The sequence below is a fragment of the Haliotis cracherodii genome, unplaced genomic scaffold (assembly GCF_022045235.1).
Source record: "Haliotis cracherodii isolate W230 unplaced genomic scaffold, xgHalCrac1.p SCAF_20, whole genome shotgun sequence".
In the NCBI taxonomy this organism is placed as follows: domain Eukaryota; kingdom Metazoa; phylum Mollusca; class Gastropoda; order Lepetellida; family Haliotidae; genus Haliotis; species Haliotis cracherodii.
The window spans coordinates 8,610,776-8,628,872 of NW_027266276.1; the positions used below are offsets into that span (position 1 = coordinate 8,610,776).

At 42.5% G+C, this 18,097-nt stretch overlaps 1 protein-coding gene across 2 annotated transcripts in view; it reads left to right on the top strand.

Annotated features, from left to right (window-relative positions):
* Positions 1–8,748, top strand: part of LOC139470292 (parathyroid hormone/parathyroid hormone-related peptide receptor-like) — a 218,466-nt gene extending 209,718 nt beyond the window's left edge. For both annotated transcript variants that reach the window (XM_071252651.1, XM_071252652.1), the window contains exons 8-13: positions 1,361–1,421; positions 2,075–2,144; positions 3,263–3,351; positions 5,125–5,266; positions 7,068–7,109; positions 7,569–8,748. In XM_071252651.1, coding sequence (XP_071108752.1) covers positions 1,361–1,421; positions 2,075–2,144; positions 3,263–3,351; positions 5,125–5,266; positions 7,068–7,109; positions 7,569–7,916 — 752 coding nt within the window. In that variant the 3' untranslated portion in view covers positions 7,917–8,748. The remainder of the gene's footprint in view (positions 1–1,360; positions 1,422–2,074; positions 2,145–3,262; positions 3,352–5,124; positions 5,267–7,067; positions 7,110–7,568) is intronic.
* Positions 8,749–18,097: the final 9,349 nt, after the last annotated feature.

Sequence of the window (18,097 nt, forward strand, 5' to 3'; positions counted from 1 at the left end):
CAATATTACACCTGCGCCACAACGCAGTAGTCAGCAATATTACATCTGTGTCACAACGCAGTAGTCAGCAATATTACATCTGTGTCACAACGCAGTAGTTAGCAATATTACAGACATGTCACAACGCAGTAGTCAGCAATATTACATCTGTGTCAAAACGCAGTAGTCAGCAATATTACATCTGTCACAACGCAGTAGTCAGCAATATTACATCTGTGTCACAACGCAGTAGACAACAATATTTCACCTGTGTCACAACGCAGTAGTCAACAATATTACAGACATGTTACAACGAAGTAGTCAACAATATTACACCTGTGTCACAACGCAGTAGTCAACAATATTACATCTGTGTCAAAACGCAGTTGTCAGCAATATTACATCTGTGTCAAAACGCAGTAGTCAGCAATATTACATCTGTGTCACAACGCAGTAGTCAACAATATTACAGACATGTCACAACGCAGTAGTCAACAATATTACAGACATGTCACAACGCAGTAGTCAACAATATTACGGACATGTCACAACGCAATAGTTGTGACTGGAATACTGTTCAAGCTTCGTTCCAAAGCAATAGTAGACAATATTACGGACACGTTACAACGCGGTAGTCAGCAGTATGTGAACCAGTCTATATTCGTGCAGGAGCTACTATGATAAATCAACCTCAGAGTACATCACTGCTTTAATTAATCACAAAGATTTTATTCTAATCGGACCAAGCAGATTCAAGGGTTACAGTAGTATAAATTACTGGTGTGTCTCCACCGATATTGTGAGTTACAGAATAACTTAAACATTTCCGCAAACATTCTAAAAAAGCCACGAAGCCTATTAATCATTGTCATACAGCATCGCAATGCATGGTGCCGGTCAACAACAAGTTGGCGTGCTGACAGGGCACCTGCACGACGCACCAGATACACCTACTTCAGTTGTATTTAACAGATAGCGTTAGAAACGTACACGTTGTCGCAGTCCATGGTCGTAGTGCCGCTGTGGTGTTGGCATCAGGCATCGCGTGCGCTGGGTGAGGCGGTCATCTGTCTTCGTGAAGCAAGGTTCCTGGTAGACTTGAGACCGGTTGTGGTCTAGATTACACCTATTTCAAGTGGCCTTGTCTCAGAAGGACTTCTTTCTAAAATTGGTATTGAAGGTTGCCAGAAACATGCAATATCTATGCCATTAGTAAAGACAGCAAATGAATAGTAAAGACACGTAAGACAACCAGAGTATATAAACTCTCTTAAGAAGTAATTATTAGGGAAAATATCAAGACGATTTTCAGGCATGCCTTTCAGTTTGTCTTTGTGAAAATGATGATGTTCAGTTTGTGAGTCTCAAATTTTCTTTTCAGTCTTGCCTTTCACATTCCTTATACCCTGGGTCATCGTCAGGTATACTCTGGACAACCATCAGTAAGTACACGTTAATACGGCCAACCCTCTTAGTCCAAACCTCGGTTGTCCGGACACCGCTCTTTCCGGACGTTTAATTTTAGGACTCTCTCTAAATACATACAAGGGGCATCGTTTCGTTTTTTTCTAGATATGTTTAAATCTGGATAATACTTTCAGAGAAGGGTAACGACATAATGAACGTGTTAAATAAATATGTCCATGAATTGAACGGAAAATAAATGAATTGAATAGAAGAGAGATGAATTCAACATCAATAAATATTCATTTTTCTCAAACTAGCGAAAGCTTCATATTGCCCAAGATATGAATAATTAAACGAACAAAGGAACCGAAATATACCGAAAATCATTAAAATAGTGATACCATGAAAATATTGCGAAGAATGCGACATTTGCTCGCATAAACAAAGGCGAAAGCTTCCTTTATATTTTAATGTTTTTTCTTTATGCACAAAATAATGCAAGGTATGGATGTAATAGGTAATGTTTACACATATACTAGTATGGTAATATAGGCTATTACTCCAGTCTGTAAATCCTATGACGAATAGGGGATTTGTTCGTGTATATATATCGAACTGATTATGAAGGTGTTTGCAGTTCGCTATAACCAAGTTTACTAATTACTGAGTGGCTTCTGTTGTTCTGCAGCTGTTGGACGTATAGTAAAAGGAAAGAATTGTTCTGGGTGATCCACGGACCTCTGCTGGCTACAGTCGTGGTAAGTGAGCGTGCGACTGGAGTGAGTTGGTTTTACGCCCCTTGTTGCAATATTCCAGCAATATCACGGCGAGCGATACTAGATACGAGTGGCGGGCACAAGCTGTAACCGCAAGGCTACTCCTTCGTGCTAAGTGAGTGTGAGTGAGTTGAGTTTTACGCCGCTTTCATCAGTGTTTCATTATTATCACGGCTTGATAATTTGAGGATGCTTGCCGTGAAAGGCGACTGTGCTTGTCGTAAGAGGCGACTAACGGGATCGGGGGGTCAGGCTCGCTGACTTGGTTGATGCATGTCATCCTATCCCAATTGCGTGTATCGATGCTCATGGTGTCAATCACTGGATTGTCTGGTCCAGACTCGATTATTTACAGACCGACGACATGTAGCTGGAATATTGCTGAGTGCGGCGTTAAACAACAAACAAACTCTCTTAAACATGCACTGTTGCCACGTTCATTCGTGACCTGTTTTTGTAACCTGTTAAACAGAAACACATTGCCTGACAAGGCTGCTTAATTACCTGCCTTGATTAATTGCCTGACGTTTTCAATTACCTGGCTTGTTTAATTGGCTTAATTGTTGGACAAAATACACTCTTAGTTTTTATCTGAGAAAAGAATTGTACGAAACGGTAGAAAAGGTATATCAATTTATGTACTAAATTTACCATCAGTTGAGGGGCGGTGGGGTAGCCTAGTGGTTAAAGTGTTCGCTCGTCACGCCAAAGACCCGGGTTCGATTCCCGGCATGGGTACAATGTGTGAAGCCCATTTCTGATTCGCTTTGCAGAGTTGGGTCCCTCGGGCACGCCAGAAACCTATGATTGTGGGTTCGAATCCCGTTCGCCCCGATTATGTCTCTAGGTTTATCAGCAAAATACCCGTGCTCGTGGGTTTCACCGAAGTGGTTAACGTCTCAGACCTGCTTCACTTCGGGCTTTCCTTCCACATTAAGCTGACACGCCGCGATATAAGCAGGGAATAATGTTAAAAGCGGCGTTAAACCCAACTCACTCACTCCACCGCCCCAACAACCTTGAAACCGCCATGGCGGACCGGCACATGTGATTCATCCTAGCTATATCACCTGACAGTACATATTCTTTTTCTGTTGTAGATAAACTTCATATTCTTTATGGATATTTTACGAGTACTGTGCACAAGGGTCCGTGCATCAGCACGACACATGGGACGCACCAAATACAGGTGAGAAGCGCACTTTACAATATAGTATATGTAGGTTCACGTTTCCTTGACATAAAGAAACATTAAACATATTTCTTGATTCTAATTCACAATCAACCCTAAACTCCCGTCCGACCCTAAAATTATTTTTTATCTTGTTTGCATGCAGAAATTTGATTCCGTTTCCGCATTTACAATTAATGTTCATTCCGAAATTGCATTTTTGATGTAACCCATCCTGATGACAAGCGATGCTTTTCGTGATTATGCAAATGCTGGAATATTGTGTCGCCTCAGTTGGTGTTTTGTACCATTGGTAATTTAGGTTGGTTGGTTGAAAATCGGAATAAAAAGCAAAATTATTATTTTACCTAAATACTTTTTTCTGTTTGTTTTTTTAAAAGTCGAGAAACAATATAATTTAGGTAAGTATGCATTTCGAGTTAACCATAGCTCGAGACAAGCATGTATTAATATAGTGAGTGAGTGAGTTGGTGATGCAGGTCTCAGACGTTTACCACTTCGGTGAAACCCACGAGTACGGGTATAATGCTGACAAACCTAGAAACATAATCTGGGCGAACCGGGATTCGAACCCACAATCATAGGTTTCTGGCGTGCCCAAGGGACGCAACTCTGCACATCGAATCGCGGTGCCTTAGACGACTGGGCCACCCGTGCCCCCTATGTATTAATATAAGATGAATGTGTAAGGTACTTATGACTTCAACATATACAAACCCTCAACACGTTAATCCTTTATGCAGTTTCAATGAGGAAAATTTGGGGCTGCTACCTAGTGTTTCGTGGTGATTTTATAATCTAAGAATCAATAGGCAAGGGATATGGAGCTGCCTCTGTACCTGAAAGTCATATTGACTTATTTTGCCGTCACGTTTCCATGATAGACTACAGATTTAGTGTCCGAGAAGACATAGTTCCATACCTAACGTGCTTGAATGGATGCCTAGTATGAATGTGATGCAAGTCTCGGAAGGTCACATTACCATCACGTCCTACCGGGTACCCATTCACTGCAGAGTGAACATGGCATGTATCGAAAAAAAGTCACCTGCCTTAGGAAACACCATTTTGGGGCAAAGAAACTAGAAACTCTCGGTCAAGCTTGAGTATTCTCCAAGAGTCAAGCTGTCGAACATCCTCCTACTCTCCGCCACCAGCTTTGCTTCGTTTTGCGTGGTTTGTAACCTGTGTGTTGTACACACGGCCATGTACCACCACAGTCTTATGTGTTCGCTCTATCGACCACTTCATTCGTGACCAACTCGTGTTATTCCGAGACAAGCCGAACAGCGACTCGAGTCAACCTCGTAACCATTTTTGCGGCCGGGTTCCGTCTAACCTGAGCGCAAACGGGCATAGCTCAGAGAATTGTCAACTCCTCATTCATATTCCAGATGCACATGGCGACTTACGGTATTATACAGTATGATTGAGTGAGTGAATGAGTGAGTTTGGTTTTACGCCGCTTTTAGCAATATTCCAGCAATATCACGGCGGGGGACACCAGAAATGGGCTTCACACATTGTACCGATGTCGGGAATCGAACCCGGGTCTTCGGCGTGACGAGCGAACGCTTTATCCACAAGGCTACCCGACCGCCCCTTACAGTATGATTGAACACATTAAACTGTATCTTGGGTTTATTTTTAGATGCAAGACGAAAGATACGTAAAATCAAAATTTATTCCTCAGAGATTCTTCGACCGAAGTATTTGAAGTCATACGTGCAAATGTTATCATATTGTTTATTGTTTATGTTTCTATTCCAGGCGACTGGCCAAGTTTGTGCTGGTTCTAATTCCCTTATTTGGAGTTCTGTACATCGCGTTTCACGTGGCTTTTCCCGCCAGATTCAAAAGTGAAGTCGGGCTGACCCATCTCTACATAGAGATGACGTATAATTCTCTTCAGGTAGGTGGAGATCGTTTCTTTACTTCATAAAGCAGATGATTCCATTGTAGCCGATGGTAAAGCGATAACCCGAAAACAGGGACAGGGTGTGTGTGAGATAGCTACCACATAGGCTAGCAAACTACGGGCAAATGAAAGTTTCGTTTGTTTGTTTGTTTTTTAACGCCACACTCAGCAATATTCCAGCTATATGACGGCGGTCTGTGAATAATCGAGTCTGGACCAGACAATCCAGTGATTGACATCATGAGCATCGATCCTCGCAATTGGGATAGGATGATATGCATCAACCAAGTCAGTGAGCCTGACCACCCGATGCCGTTCGTCGCCTCTTACGACAAGCAAAGTCACCTTTTACGGCAAGCATGGGTTGCTGAAGACCTATTCTACCCCGGATCTTCACGGGTCGGCTAAAAATGAAACAAACAAGAATGGTAATTCAAAGGTTGTGTTTTTTATCCGGTTATCATGCACAGTTGTGTTTTGGATCTTAAGTTTGAATATTTCGGCGACTGTTGTCAGTCTAGTAACGATTGATAACTTTTGTAATGTTTTAGTCAAAGCTTATTATCAAGTATAAACTTTCTTTTGCCCTGCAGTTTATTGAAAACGTTGTCAAGCCGAAGACTATTGCCCCTTCTTATTGCTGGAATATTCCTTAGAGGGTCGGAAACTCAATCCATTATCTTATACCCTGGGAATTCCTCATCGTATAAGCAATTAAGAATGTGAATATTATCTGTCATGAAGTTGATAAGAGGTCCTTGTCCCAGTCTGCGGTGTCGGCCAGTGCGCCTACTGTTTCATCCGTGAGGCGCACAGGGAGTGCCCGACAATAGCCGATGTTGTAAATGTTTGACAATGTAGAGCCTTTGTTTCAAATGTTTGACTTTGTAAACGCGACCAAACAGCTAAGAATAAGAAACAACATTATACTGCAAGTGTATTGGACGATTTAAGTTGAAAGGACAGGAATCAATGTTTATTACTTATTCTCTACTATGTTTGTTTTGTTTGTTGTTTAACGCCGCACTCTGCAATATTCCTACTATATGACAGCGGTCTGTAAATAATCGAATCTGGACCAGACAATCTAGTCACTGACATCATGAGCATCGACCCACTCGGTTAGGATACGATGACTTGTTGATTGGTTGGTTGGGTGGTTTGTTGTTTAACGCCGCACTATCCAAGCTATATGACGGCGGTCTGTAAATAATCGAGTCTGGGCCAGGCAATCCAGTGATTAGTTTCATTTGTTGTTTAACACCGCACTCAGCAATATTCCAGCTATATGACGGCGGTCTGTAAATAATCGAATCTGCACCAGACAATCAAGTGATTGACATCATGAGTATCGATCCCCACAATTGGGATACGATGACTTGTTGATTTCGCTGATTGGTTGGTTTGTTGTTTAACGCCGCACTATTCCAGCTATATGACGGCGGTCTGTAAATAATCGAAGCTGGACAAGACAATCCAGTGATTGACATCGTGAGCATCAATCAACACGATTACATGCATCAATTAAGTCAGCGAGCCTGACCACCCGATCCCGTTATTCGGCTCTTACGATAAGCATAGTCGCCTTTTACGGCAAGCATGGGTTGCTGAAGACCTGTTCTACCCCGGATCTTAACGGATCTGCTGTACTGGGAACATTTCATTCCCCTGAGGGGTAAACTACACGAACTGATGTCTTTATTAACAATTTAGTAACTATAATAACAGTCATTTATAAGATAATATGATTGTAATTTCAAGTGTTTATTAACTTCAGATATTCGTTCTGTTTTAGGGATTTATTCTGGCGCTGTTGTTCTGCTTTTTAAATGAGGAGGTAAGAAATACATACATACCCTGTATCCTTCGCAGTGTGTTTGTTTGTTTTGTTTGTTTGTTTGTTTGTTTGTTTGTTTAACGACGCACTCAGCAATAGTACAATAAATTTCTTGTACCGAAATTCGTTATTTGACACTGTTTTGTGTTTTACTATCATTAATTGTGATGTGCAAGGACATTAATCAGTGTTTTAGACCACGTTCGTGACTCTATTGATAAAGATTATAGTTTAAATTGTCAACAAGGTTTGGCCGCTAAGGTTTGGAGAGTAGTCTCCCTTTGGACCCTTAAGGTCAACGTACGGTTGTAAGTGTCAAGTTTGTATTTTGACATGACAGTGCAATATGGATACCAGATAATATATTCGTTATGGTGTCTTTAGTTGCCGTATACGGTGTCATATTAGGTTAGCAGGAAAATATTGGGCAATGCTAACCTCATAGTGTTTGCTTTTCAGGTCCACGCAGAGATAAAGCGCATGTGGTACAGAAGGAAGAGCCGACGGGGAGACAGTGTGGCCTTGACGAAGTCATTCGTAGTGTCTTCCTTCAAAAGGGCTTCCTATATAAACAGAGGACAAGTTCGAAAAAACGGCACAATAGTGCCGACGGAGGTTCCCAAAAATGACGATATTTTAACCAAATTACGCACTAGAGCTTTACGAATATTCAGAAAGCAGGAAAGCACAGACGAAGGGGAGATAAACGAACTCCAGTCTGTTGGAGAGAGTAAAGTAGCCAAAGACAAGAACGACAACCGTGCTGAATCTTCCGCTTGTGCAGATTCTTCCGATAGAGTGTCGTGAATTCAATCGGAGCAGATCGTTTTTCAAAAACATTTTACAATGCAATGCGGGATTCCGATTGTCAGATGTTGAATGACGGACCAGTGAACTGTGCACAAAATTGAGTGTGGTCGTGAGTTGATCATAACAATATGCTTAAACGTGATGATTTGTTCATTGCTTAGGGACATATATCATGTGGACATTTTGTTCGATTCTGAATAAAAGCCGGATGTTGGATCATCCAGGTGATCCACGGGGCATTTATCTCTGTCAGAGTGGATCTGACGTTGCAAGGATGCCTATTTCTCATCACCAACACGTTAATTTGTATTGACAGAAGCAAGGCCAAACCCTCGTTAACTCATATTGTGTCGCTAGAGAATCAATATGTTCAGTGGCCTAGGATTTTTATTTCAGAGAACATTTCAAAACACATTATCCCTGAAGAGAGAACCTAAACATCCACCATTACCAGTAAACGTTGTGTTTGTTGTATAACCCCGGAGGAAAAACTGATGTCCATTGACCCCGAGCATTCAAAATTGGGCGCGCACGCACACGCACACACACACACACACACACACACACACACACACAATAACCCCACCCCCCACCTCTCTGCGACAACAGAACAGCATATTTACCTCGACAAGGTGTGAGTGTTGGTATAATGGAGTTTAACATTGCTTTCAAAACTATAGGCCGGTCGGGTAGCCTAGTGGTTAAAGCGTTCCCTCGTCACGCCGAAGACCCGGGTTCGATTCCCGACATGGATACAATTCACTCACTCACATCAAAACTACAACGCTTATGCCTCAGTCATAGGGAAAGATTAGTTTACGATGCCCGATGCCCGATGCCCGGCGACCGTTTTATATGTCACTGAGGCATTATATAGCGACGTGTGTGTTTGTATATGTGTGTGTGTGCGTGTGCGTGCATGCGGGTGTGTTCGTGTGTGTGTAAGTGTGTGTGTGTGTGCGGATGCTTGTACTAGACCGAACTAATGCCGGTTTTATAGTGCTAGTCCACTTGGATACCATGCCACAGTTTTAACATGGATACCCCACTCAGATACTCAGTATATTGACTTAAAGCCGACCAGTACTAGTTGTATCCCCTTAATTACGAGCGTCAGACAGGGTAACAACAAGTACCACAGTTTAACGTATATTTGGTATGACCCGGCCGGGACCTCGACAAGATGTTACGAGAACAGTACAATGTTGGTAGTCAGTCTGGAAATATAGTCTTAATATGTTTTCATTTTTAATAGGTGTTGATACATGACAGGGATGCTGGGACAGTTTTCATTTCACTCAGATCATGTGCGTGAGATAAAATTTCTTTGAAATCGTTTCTAATTATATTATGGGAAATTATCGGATGGAGGTTCACGAAGAAATACGGGATGGCGATGGCAGGATAGGGTCTTTGCGAATGATTAATGTTCTGTTATATATCAGTGCCAGTGTTCCCTGTTACGTACTAGCAACGTTTCGCGACGTTGATAACGGAATGATATGCGAAGGTTTAATTGTACTCTTTCGGTGTTTGAAACAAATGCACCGTGCTCGACACTGATTTGGCTTTCAAAAGTTCAACCTTCGTGATCACTCACGTAATTCTGTGACAAGCCGTTTTGTTACCGGAAAGAAACGAACGGAAATAATTGCAGTTCAATATTACAGCACTTTATGCTCGCTGGGCGATCGGCTTTTCATTGTCTTTTTCCGTAGCATATTTAAGACTTGATCAATATTAACACGGTTACTATGACAGTCACGAACAAACGGTTAAAATATGGATATTAATGGTTCATCAGTTACATATTTACCGGCCAGAAAAAGTCAAAGTACATGCGTATGAGGTGGTAACTTCAATTTGCGAGAAATACGTGATCGAGTAGAGATTTAACATGGCTATGAACCATACATCACAGCGTGTCGTCTACCACGCAGATGGGCATGGTGCTGTAAGATCAAGAATTATGTAAAAGGCGTATTCGGGATTCGAATCCTCCATGAGAGGATTCTGGATACAGCGTGATCTAAATCTGCAAGAGGTGACGTGAGATCGGGTGAGGTGAGGTGAGGTGAAATGGGGGTTAACGTCGCGTCCAAGATTATTGCACTAAAATAGCATAGCGACGTGCATGTGTGTGTGTGTGTGTGTGTGTGTGTGTGTGTGTGTGTGTGTGTGTGTACTAGTCCGGACTGATGCCGATTTACAGTGCTAGCCTACACCATGACGCAAATTTATACCCCACTCAGACACACTATACTGACTCCGAGCCGACCAGTCCTTGTTTTAGCCCCTAATGCCGAGCGCCAAACAGGGTAACAGCAAGTACCATCTTTTAACGTCTTTTGGTATGACGCGGCCGGGGATCGAACCCCGGACCTTCCGCTCTCCGACTAGACCACGGAGGCGGTCAAATCTGTAAGAAATAAGAAAAGGACATCCTGCATCAAATGTTCAGATACTCTTTAGACATTGTCAAACAAGATCCGTACTCGTTGGGTCACAGGCGCCGCAATTCGACGTGCAGAGTTGCGGCCCTTATGCACGCAAGGAAACTATGATTGTCGGTTAGAATCCCGGTTTGCCCCGATTATGTTTCTAGGTTTGTCAGCACCATACCCGTGTTCGTAGGTTTCAACACAGTGGTAACCATCTGAAACCTGCATCACTTCGGGTCTCCCTCCCACATTAAGCTGACACGCCGTTATGAATTAAATGCTGTTCAAAGCGGCGTTAAACCCAACAAACTCACTCAGCAGTCTAGAGACACAGCAGCACATTCTTGAGAATTACTATCAAAAGGAATACACATGTAAGTTTTCGTATATCACCAAGTAGTGTACCGATATAAGAAAAGCTGCGCTGCCATGAATGCTTCGCTCAGACTGAATAATTTAGCCCTCGGAACTGATTGGTTGATTAAACATTTCGCATGACGCGACCCCCAATGGAGGGGTGTCAGGGTCGTATCGGAGTAAAAGATTTAAATGAGATTGTCTCTTGCCTTCAAGTTTTTGTTTAGGGAAAACAGAATTTACTTTCTCTGGGACGTAAACATGACGTTGTTATAGCTGTGAAAACAAGACTTTAAAGCTGGTGCTCTAATAGAGTGAGTGAGTTGGGTTTAACGCCGCTTTTAACAGTATTCCAGTTATATCACGGCGTGTCAGCTTAGTGTGGGAGAAAAGCCTGAAGGGATGCAGGTCTCGGACGTTTACCACTTCAGTGAAACCCACGAACACGGGTATGGCGCTGACAAACCTAGAAACATTATCGGGGCGAACCGAGATTCGAACCCACAATCATAGGTTTCTGGCGTGCCCAAGGGACGCAACTCTGCACAGCGAATCGCGGCGCCTTAGACGACTGGGCAACCCATGTCCCCCTGCTCTAATAGAAGAGACTAGTGCGTGTTTGCCTCGGTCAGATATTAAATGCACGAAAACATCTTTATCCTTGCCAAGGGACCCTCCATTTTGTCTTTTTATTTTAATCCGGATTGACAAAATGTATATAGATTTGTGGATAACATAAGTACATTGTCAGGCAAAGGCCTGGCCTATAGCGACAAAGTGTCCATATTTTCAATATTTAACAAATATCACAAAAAGAAATTATTCCTCCCAAAGCAGATTCCTCGGCTACGAAGATCGCCATTTTGTTATTTGACTTGTCTGGGGAGATGCTGACGATACCTTGAAATGTTGATGATGATGAGTGAGGCGTCATGGACTTCTGTCATATATGAAAGGAAGTCGCACACGAGTTTGACTTTCATTTAAAACATCACATGTCTTAGTACAAATTATTGAATTGAGTATTTAATGTATGTGTGGTCACTGACGATGTTTGAAGGAGTCTGTGCTTGGTGATGCATAAAAAATATGGGGAAAAGACAGCATACACTTAAAATTTGGATTTAACCGAAAATTACAAAAAATATCAAAACGTTACAAGGCCGAAAGACTTCACCAAAACACTACAAAAAATACAAAAAAATGAAGCCCAAACACAACAACATATGATACCCGTATCAAATACATCACCATCGAATAACATTTCTTGTTCGTTTTAGTTTTAGCCATCAAATATTGGTGTATACATTTTTCGTCCGGCAGTTCACTTTAAATAATATATATGATGAACTCTTTAATGAAAGAAATTAAAATTCCATACCATGCTCAAAGTGACAACATTTGTTGCTGCGAAGACGTGAGTGCAGTGACACAATACAGTGTTTATTCCCGTGGTCTGTTGATGTTTATTGTAATGTGTTTGTCTACATATGCGTTGGTTATGTTTGTGATCCTGTGTACACGACAACACGTTCTATTGGTTGCTCATATTTGTATTAAATATATACCTCGTCAACTCATGCAGTCATGTTTTTACTGAATAAGTTTGTTCAACGCCCATTTAAAGAGTGTTTATGTTATATCAAGGCGTATCAGCTTAAAGAAGGTGAGGTGAATTGGGGTTTAACGTCGCGACCAAGATTATTGCACTTACATAGCGACGTGTATCTGTGTGTGTGGCTGCTTGTACTAGTCCGGACTGATGCCGATTTATAGTGCTAGCACACTGAGATACCATGCCGCAGTTTAACATGAATACCCCACTCAGACACAGTATACTGACTCCCAGTCGACCAGCCCTTATCTTAGCCCCTCAATGCCGAGCACCGGACAGGGTAACAACAAGTTCCATCTTTTAACGCCTTTTGGTATGACGCGGCTGGGATCCAACCTCAGACTTTCCGCTCTCCGGGCGGACGCTCTACCACTAGACCACGGAGGCGGTCCCAGCTTAAAGAAGGCCATGGAACCAATCATGAAGGTTTGAAGACATACAGAAACACGTGACCTAAAAGCGTCACAATGACATTCATTTTCTGCACACGACACCACTGGCATGACGATCAGTAAGTACTAATGTGTCGAACACCTCGGTGGCGCTAATGATCACGATAATACTGGCCACGAATTTAGGAATACAGCCAGGCTTGAAAAAATATCTCATTCATAACTTCAATGCGGTCGAAATGTTGCTGTGGATTTTTACATGCATTTTCGGGGACAATTAATATTTTCGTTAAAATCCCAGCTCCTCGCCAGGAATTTCAAATGGTCGGTACAAGGATTTGATCTATTCTGTCAGATGTGATCAGACGTTTATAATCCTCCATGAATGAATGAATGACAGGACAATCTCTCTCTACTCTGCCCCCTTAACCTATATTTGTTTGGAGGCACAGTACGGGGCGATTCTTGTGGTGAGGTCAGGTGAAATTGGGTTTAACGTCGCTTCAAAGATAATTGCACTTATATAGCGCCCTGCATGCACGTGTGTGTGTGTGTGTGTGTGTGTGGCTGCTTGTACTAGCCAGGACTTATGCCGATTTATAGTGGTAGCCCACTGATATACCATGTCCCAGTTTAACATGTATACCCCACTCAAACACAGTACACTGACTCCGAGCCCACCAGTCCTTGTTTTAGCCGAGCGCCAGACAGGGTAACAACAAGTACAATATTTTAACATCTTTTAGTATGACGCGGCCGGGGATCGAACACCGGACCTTCCGCTCTCCGGGCGGACGCTGTACCACTAGACCACGGATGCGGTCCACTCTGGGATGAAAGCGTTCCAAGTGGTGGTAAGTTCCAAACGTATTCCGTAGTTTCACATCGAAACTATACACCAAAGCCTGCCAACACTCCAAACCGATCGCCACTGGTGAAGTCTGCGCATACCGGATGTTCTCAACATAAAGAGCCTCAAGACTTCCGCCGCTGACCGGAAGGATGACCTGAGCTAGCTCAAGGCACATCTAACCGACTTCCTCATCACCTAAGTGCCTAGGGACTTGGCTTCTTTGTAAATTATTGAACAAGTTAGTCCGTCATCTGACTGGGGAAAGGGGGGCCTAGTGGTCTCAGACATCGTAGCCAGTTAGAATTTGATTCTGGTAGTTTCTGTGTGGTTCACATCGTGGTCAGGCTAGCTATTAGCTAACTTGGTTGATACATGTCATCGTATCCAAATTGCGTGGATCAATGTTCATGACGTCAATGACTGGATTGTCTGGTTCAGACTCGATTATTTTACAGACCTCCGTCATATAGCTGGAATATTGCTTAGTGCGGCGTTAAATAACAAACATCGAACACTTCACACTCAAAGTCGCTCACCTACAGACGCCCTTATTGTCGGTCTGTATTTATTATAAAACCTACCTTTATACATCGGGTATACCGACACAAATGCATGTGTGCCATTACTTTGGTGAGTGAGAGAAATAAAATGTAAGGTTGTATCGGTAGTGCTTAAGCCTTTTCGTTAGTGTTTAACGTCATATCTATCGGCGTTCCGCGAATGACACTACTGGGTACCGAATACCCTTAATAGACCCCCTACTCCTACATAGCAAAGGGGGGTTGGCAGCCTCATAAATGCAAATTACTCTGGCAGCTTATCTGCAACCCTCAATTATACTCTACCATGGTGTGTCAATTCAGAGTTGTGTAAAACGGTGTTCGAGGCAATGTCAAGGCAATGACAAGTTATGTCAGGACCAGCCAAACCCGGAACTAGCTTCACATACTTGAATGATGGGATCAAACCACGCGTGACGAGCTGACAACTTGCCACTACACTACCGGACATCCTGCCAGACACCGTGTTAACAGCATGCTACTGTCAAGCAAGCTTGATTACAAAGAGACCACCACTGTTGGGTATCAGTAGACACCGACGTACACACCGGTAAAATGCCGGTACAAAAGCCGAAGTAAAGCGATATTGCATTGCTTTTACAAAGTAGCTGCACATCCGAGTGCCCGCGAACGTCCACTGATAATGTAGGAATTGAAGGGCAATGATGCGATAATAAATCGATGTTTCATGTCTGCCCCAGATTATGGTTTGAGAATCCACATTGGAATTCCTACGAAGGTTAGGTCGACCCAACGTTTGCGGAAGAGTCGATCGGGTGATCAGTTTTAACATCGTCGCTTTGCGGACACCGTATTTCGTTACCGTGCACGGGAATTGTTGTTCTGGCCATCAAGCACTGGTCTGTCTAGCCGAGAACCGAGATGGGGTCCGCCAGTCAAGACATGATCCTACGGGAAGACCTGTGGTTGACTGCATGAACAATTCACGTGCCCATCACGATGTATGGTCATGTCTTGGGTGTAAGACCCCATCGCGGCTCGCGGCAGTGGTCTCCCTTGCCCAGATTTGACAACTTACAAAAGTTTGCGATAGAACTGCGGCTTAAACAAAAATTCACAAAGTTTTGTATGAACGCTTCTACCAAATTAATGGCCGTTATTGAATATGCAAATTTGATGCTGATATGGTGGTTATCGGTACCCATCGAAAGGGATGTGAACATTTGTTGCTTTTGCATTTATTTATAAAAGGGCCGGGGGGTCATTTGACATCAACAATGCAATTGGTTCATGTCATTAGGGTACATTTGTAACATACCCGTGAAGATCCGGGGTGGAATAGGTCTTCAGGAACACATGCTTACCGTGAAAGGCGACTATGCTTGTCGTAAGAGCCGACTAACGGGATCGGATGGTCAGGCTCGCTGACTTGGTTGATGCATGTCATCGTATCCTAATTGCGTGGATCGATGCTCTTGATGTCAATCACTGGATTGTCTGGTCAAGACTCGATTATTTACAGACCGCCTTCATATAGCTGGAATATTGCTGATTCCGTTGTTAACCAACCAACAAGCAAACAAACCAAAAAAACAAACATTTGTTACTCACTCCCATACTCAGAAAGTCAAATCGGCACGACTTCGCTCTAGATGTAGACACTGTTTGATATTTTACGGCGCTTCATTGTGCGTGGCCAAGAACGCCTGCATTTCAAACTCCCTTTAAAGGTCGCGCTGTTTCTGGATATTAGCGAAATGATATTGAGGGGTCAAGCACGAATACCGAGTAAGTTTCATGCATACCAAGAAAACGGCATGACCTATTAATAAAAACACTGCGAATCGAGGAAAATACTCCTCGGAACAGTAGGTTTAGCGGGTGCAACTAACAATCCATTCCCATTGAAGGTTTATACCCGAACCATTGAGTTACACCACGGCGTGTCGTCTAAGTGTGGGGAATGGGGGGTGTCTGAAGAGATGCAGGTCTTTGACGTTTGGGGAAACATACGTGTATGGGTTTGGTGCTGACAAACCTAGAAACGTAAGCACAGAACACTTGATAATGGACAGACTAAATCACTCGTCCCCAAAGCCTGTTGTTAAGGAAATACGGGACATAATTATGCTAAAAGTATAGTACAACTCCTGTAAAGGACCTGTGAGCATTCAAACATGGCATTCTCAACTCCCTTGGGAGTATACAACACATGTCAGACAGTAGTATCTCATCATAGAAGCAACAGAAACTAATTTCGAAGGCAGTCAACTTGCCTGAAGAGATGTCAACTGTTGGAGATACATATTTATGTGAGACAGAATGTGTCAGGCATTAAAGGTCATGGAGTGGTCTTTTCACAAAATCTGAGTGGGTGAGTGAGGGAGTGAGTGAGTGAGTGAGTATGGTTTTACACCGTTTTTTAGCAATATTCCAGCAATATCACAGAGGGAACACCAGAAATGGGCTTCACACACTGTTCCCACGTGGGGAATCGAACCCGGATCTTCGGCATGGCGAGCGCTTTAACCACTAGGTTACTCCCAACTCCCTCTCTTTATCTAGCAGGGAATGGGTACCCAATATGTGAGTTGTATGTAATTGTATACTCTCGAGGGGGATGAGAATGGTAACTTGATTGCTCTGGATCGACTGACCAGGGAACAAATATAAACCGCATTTGAGCAGAGATGTCTGATAAGTGTCAAATAGAAATAAATTGTTCCATTCTTGAAATATATTTATTTTGACCCTTTTTGTGTATTGATACACACAAATAAAAAACATTGCAATGAATCTGCGACACATACCATGGCAGCCTAGTAGAAGCAGTATATAATATAATGTCCACAGGAGAAACAGGCTCGCTGACTTGGTTGATGCATGTCATCAATCCCAAATGCGTGGATCAATGCTCATGATGTCAATCACTGAATTGGCTGGTCCAGACTCGATTATTTACAGACCGCCGTCATATATCTGGAATATTGCTGAGTGCGATGTAAAACAAACAAACCAAAACAAACCACAGGTGAAACTAGCCATTAATACACAGATCCTTATATTCCATGAACAGATTACATATAGTGTACATGAGTATGTGTGTATGGTAACAGTGAACATTACATGACTTACCAGTATACATATATAAAACATTACATCAAACATATATATAATCAAAAACATATATCGTCTGAAATTCACTGAAAAGATGACTAGCGACTGGTTATGACACACATCGTGTACATGTGTGAAGTACAATACTGTCTATATTTTTAACCAGGCAGTATATTTCTTTACGAACATGAGTTTGCCACAAACATAGCTATATCCCCTGCCCCTGTTGCAGAATTTATGACATAATTAAATCTAAACAAACCCTAACCTTTTTTAACCGAGGTGGAACTTGTCATGGAAATTGTAAAAAAAGAAAAGAGTTTGGAGCCTAAGTCGATCTTGTTGCCATGGAAACGTAAAAAATAAAAGTTTCTAAAAAAGCACCAGTTCAGCAGTGCAAAGTTTCATGAACAAATATTGAACGGTTTATGAGTTATGCTCCGGAAACGAACCCTACCCTCTCAGAACCTTAGTCCATCTTGTTGCCATGGAAACGTAAAAAATAAAAATTCTAAAATTTCACAATAGCAAAAGGCACCAGTTCAGCATGTACTTGACAGACCTGCAAAGTTTCATGAAAAAATATTGAAAGGTTTCTGAGTTATGCTCCGGAAACAAAATGTGACGGATGGACGTACGGACGGACGAACGGAGACCGTTTCTATATCCCCCCGCCAACTTTGTTGGGCAGGCGATAATAAAAGTGACTAGATATGATGGTCCTTGGTCTGCAGCAAAAGGGGCCTTCTGGCTTTCGCCAACAAAATACACATCTACAAATTGAATGACTTTGTACTGACAAATCCTTTTCAGAGCAGCATTTAACTAATTTCACTCACTCACTCAACCATTCACTCACTAAACCACCCACCCACCCACCAA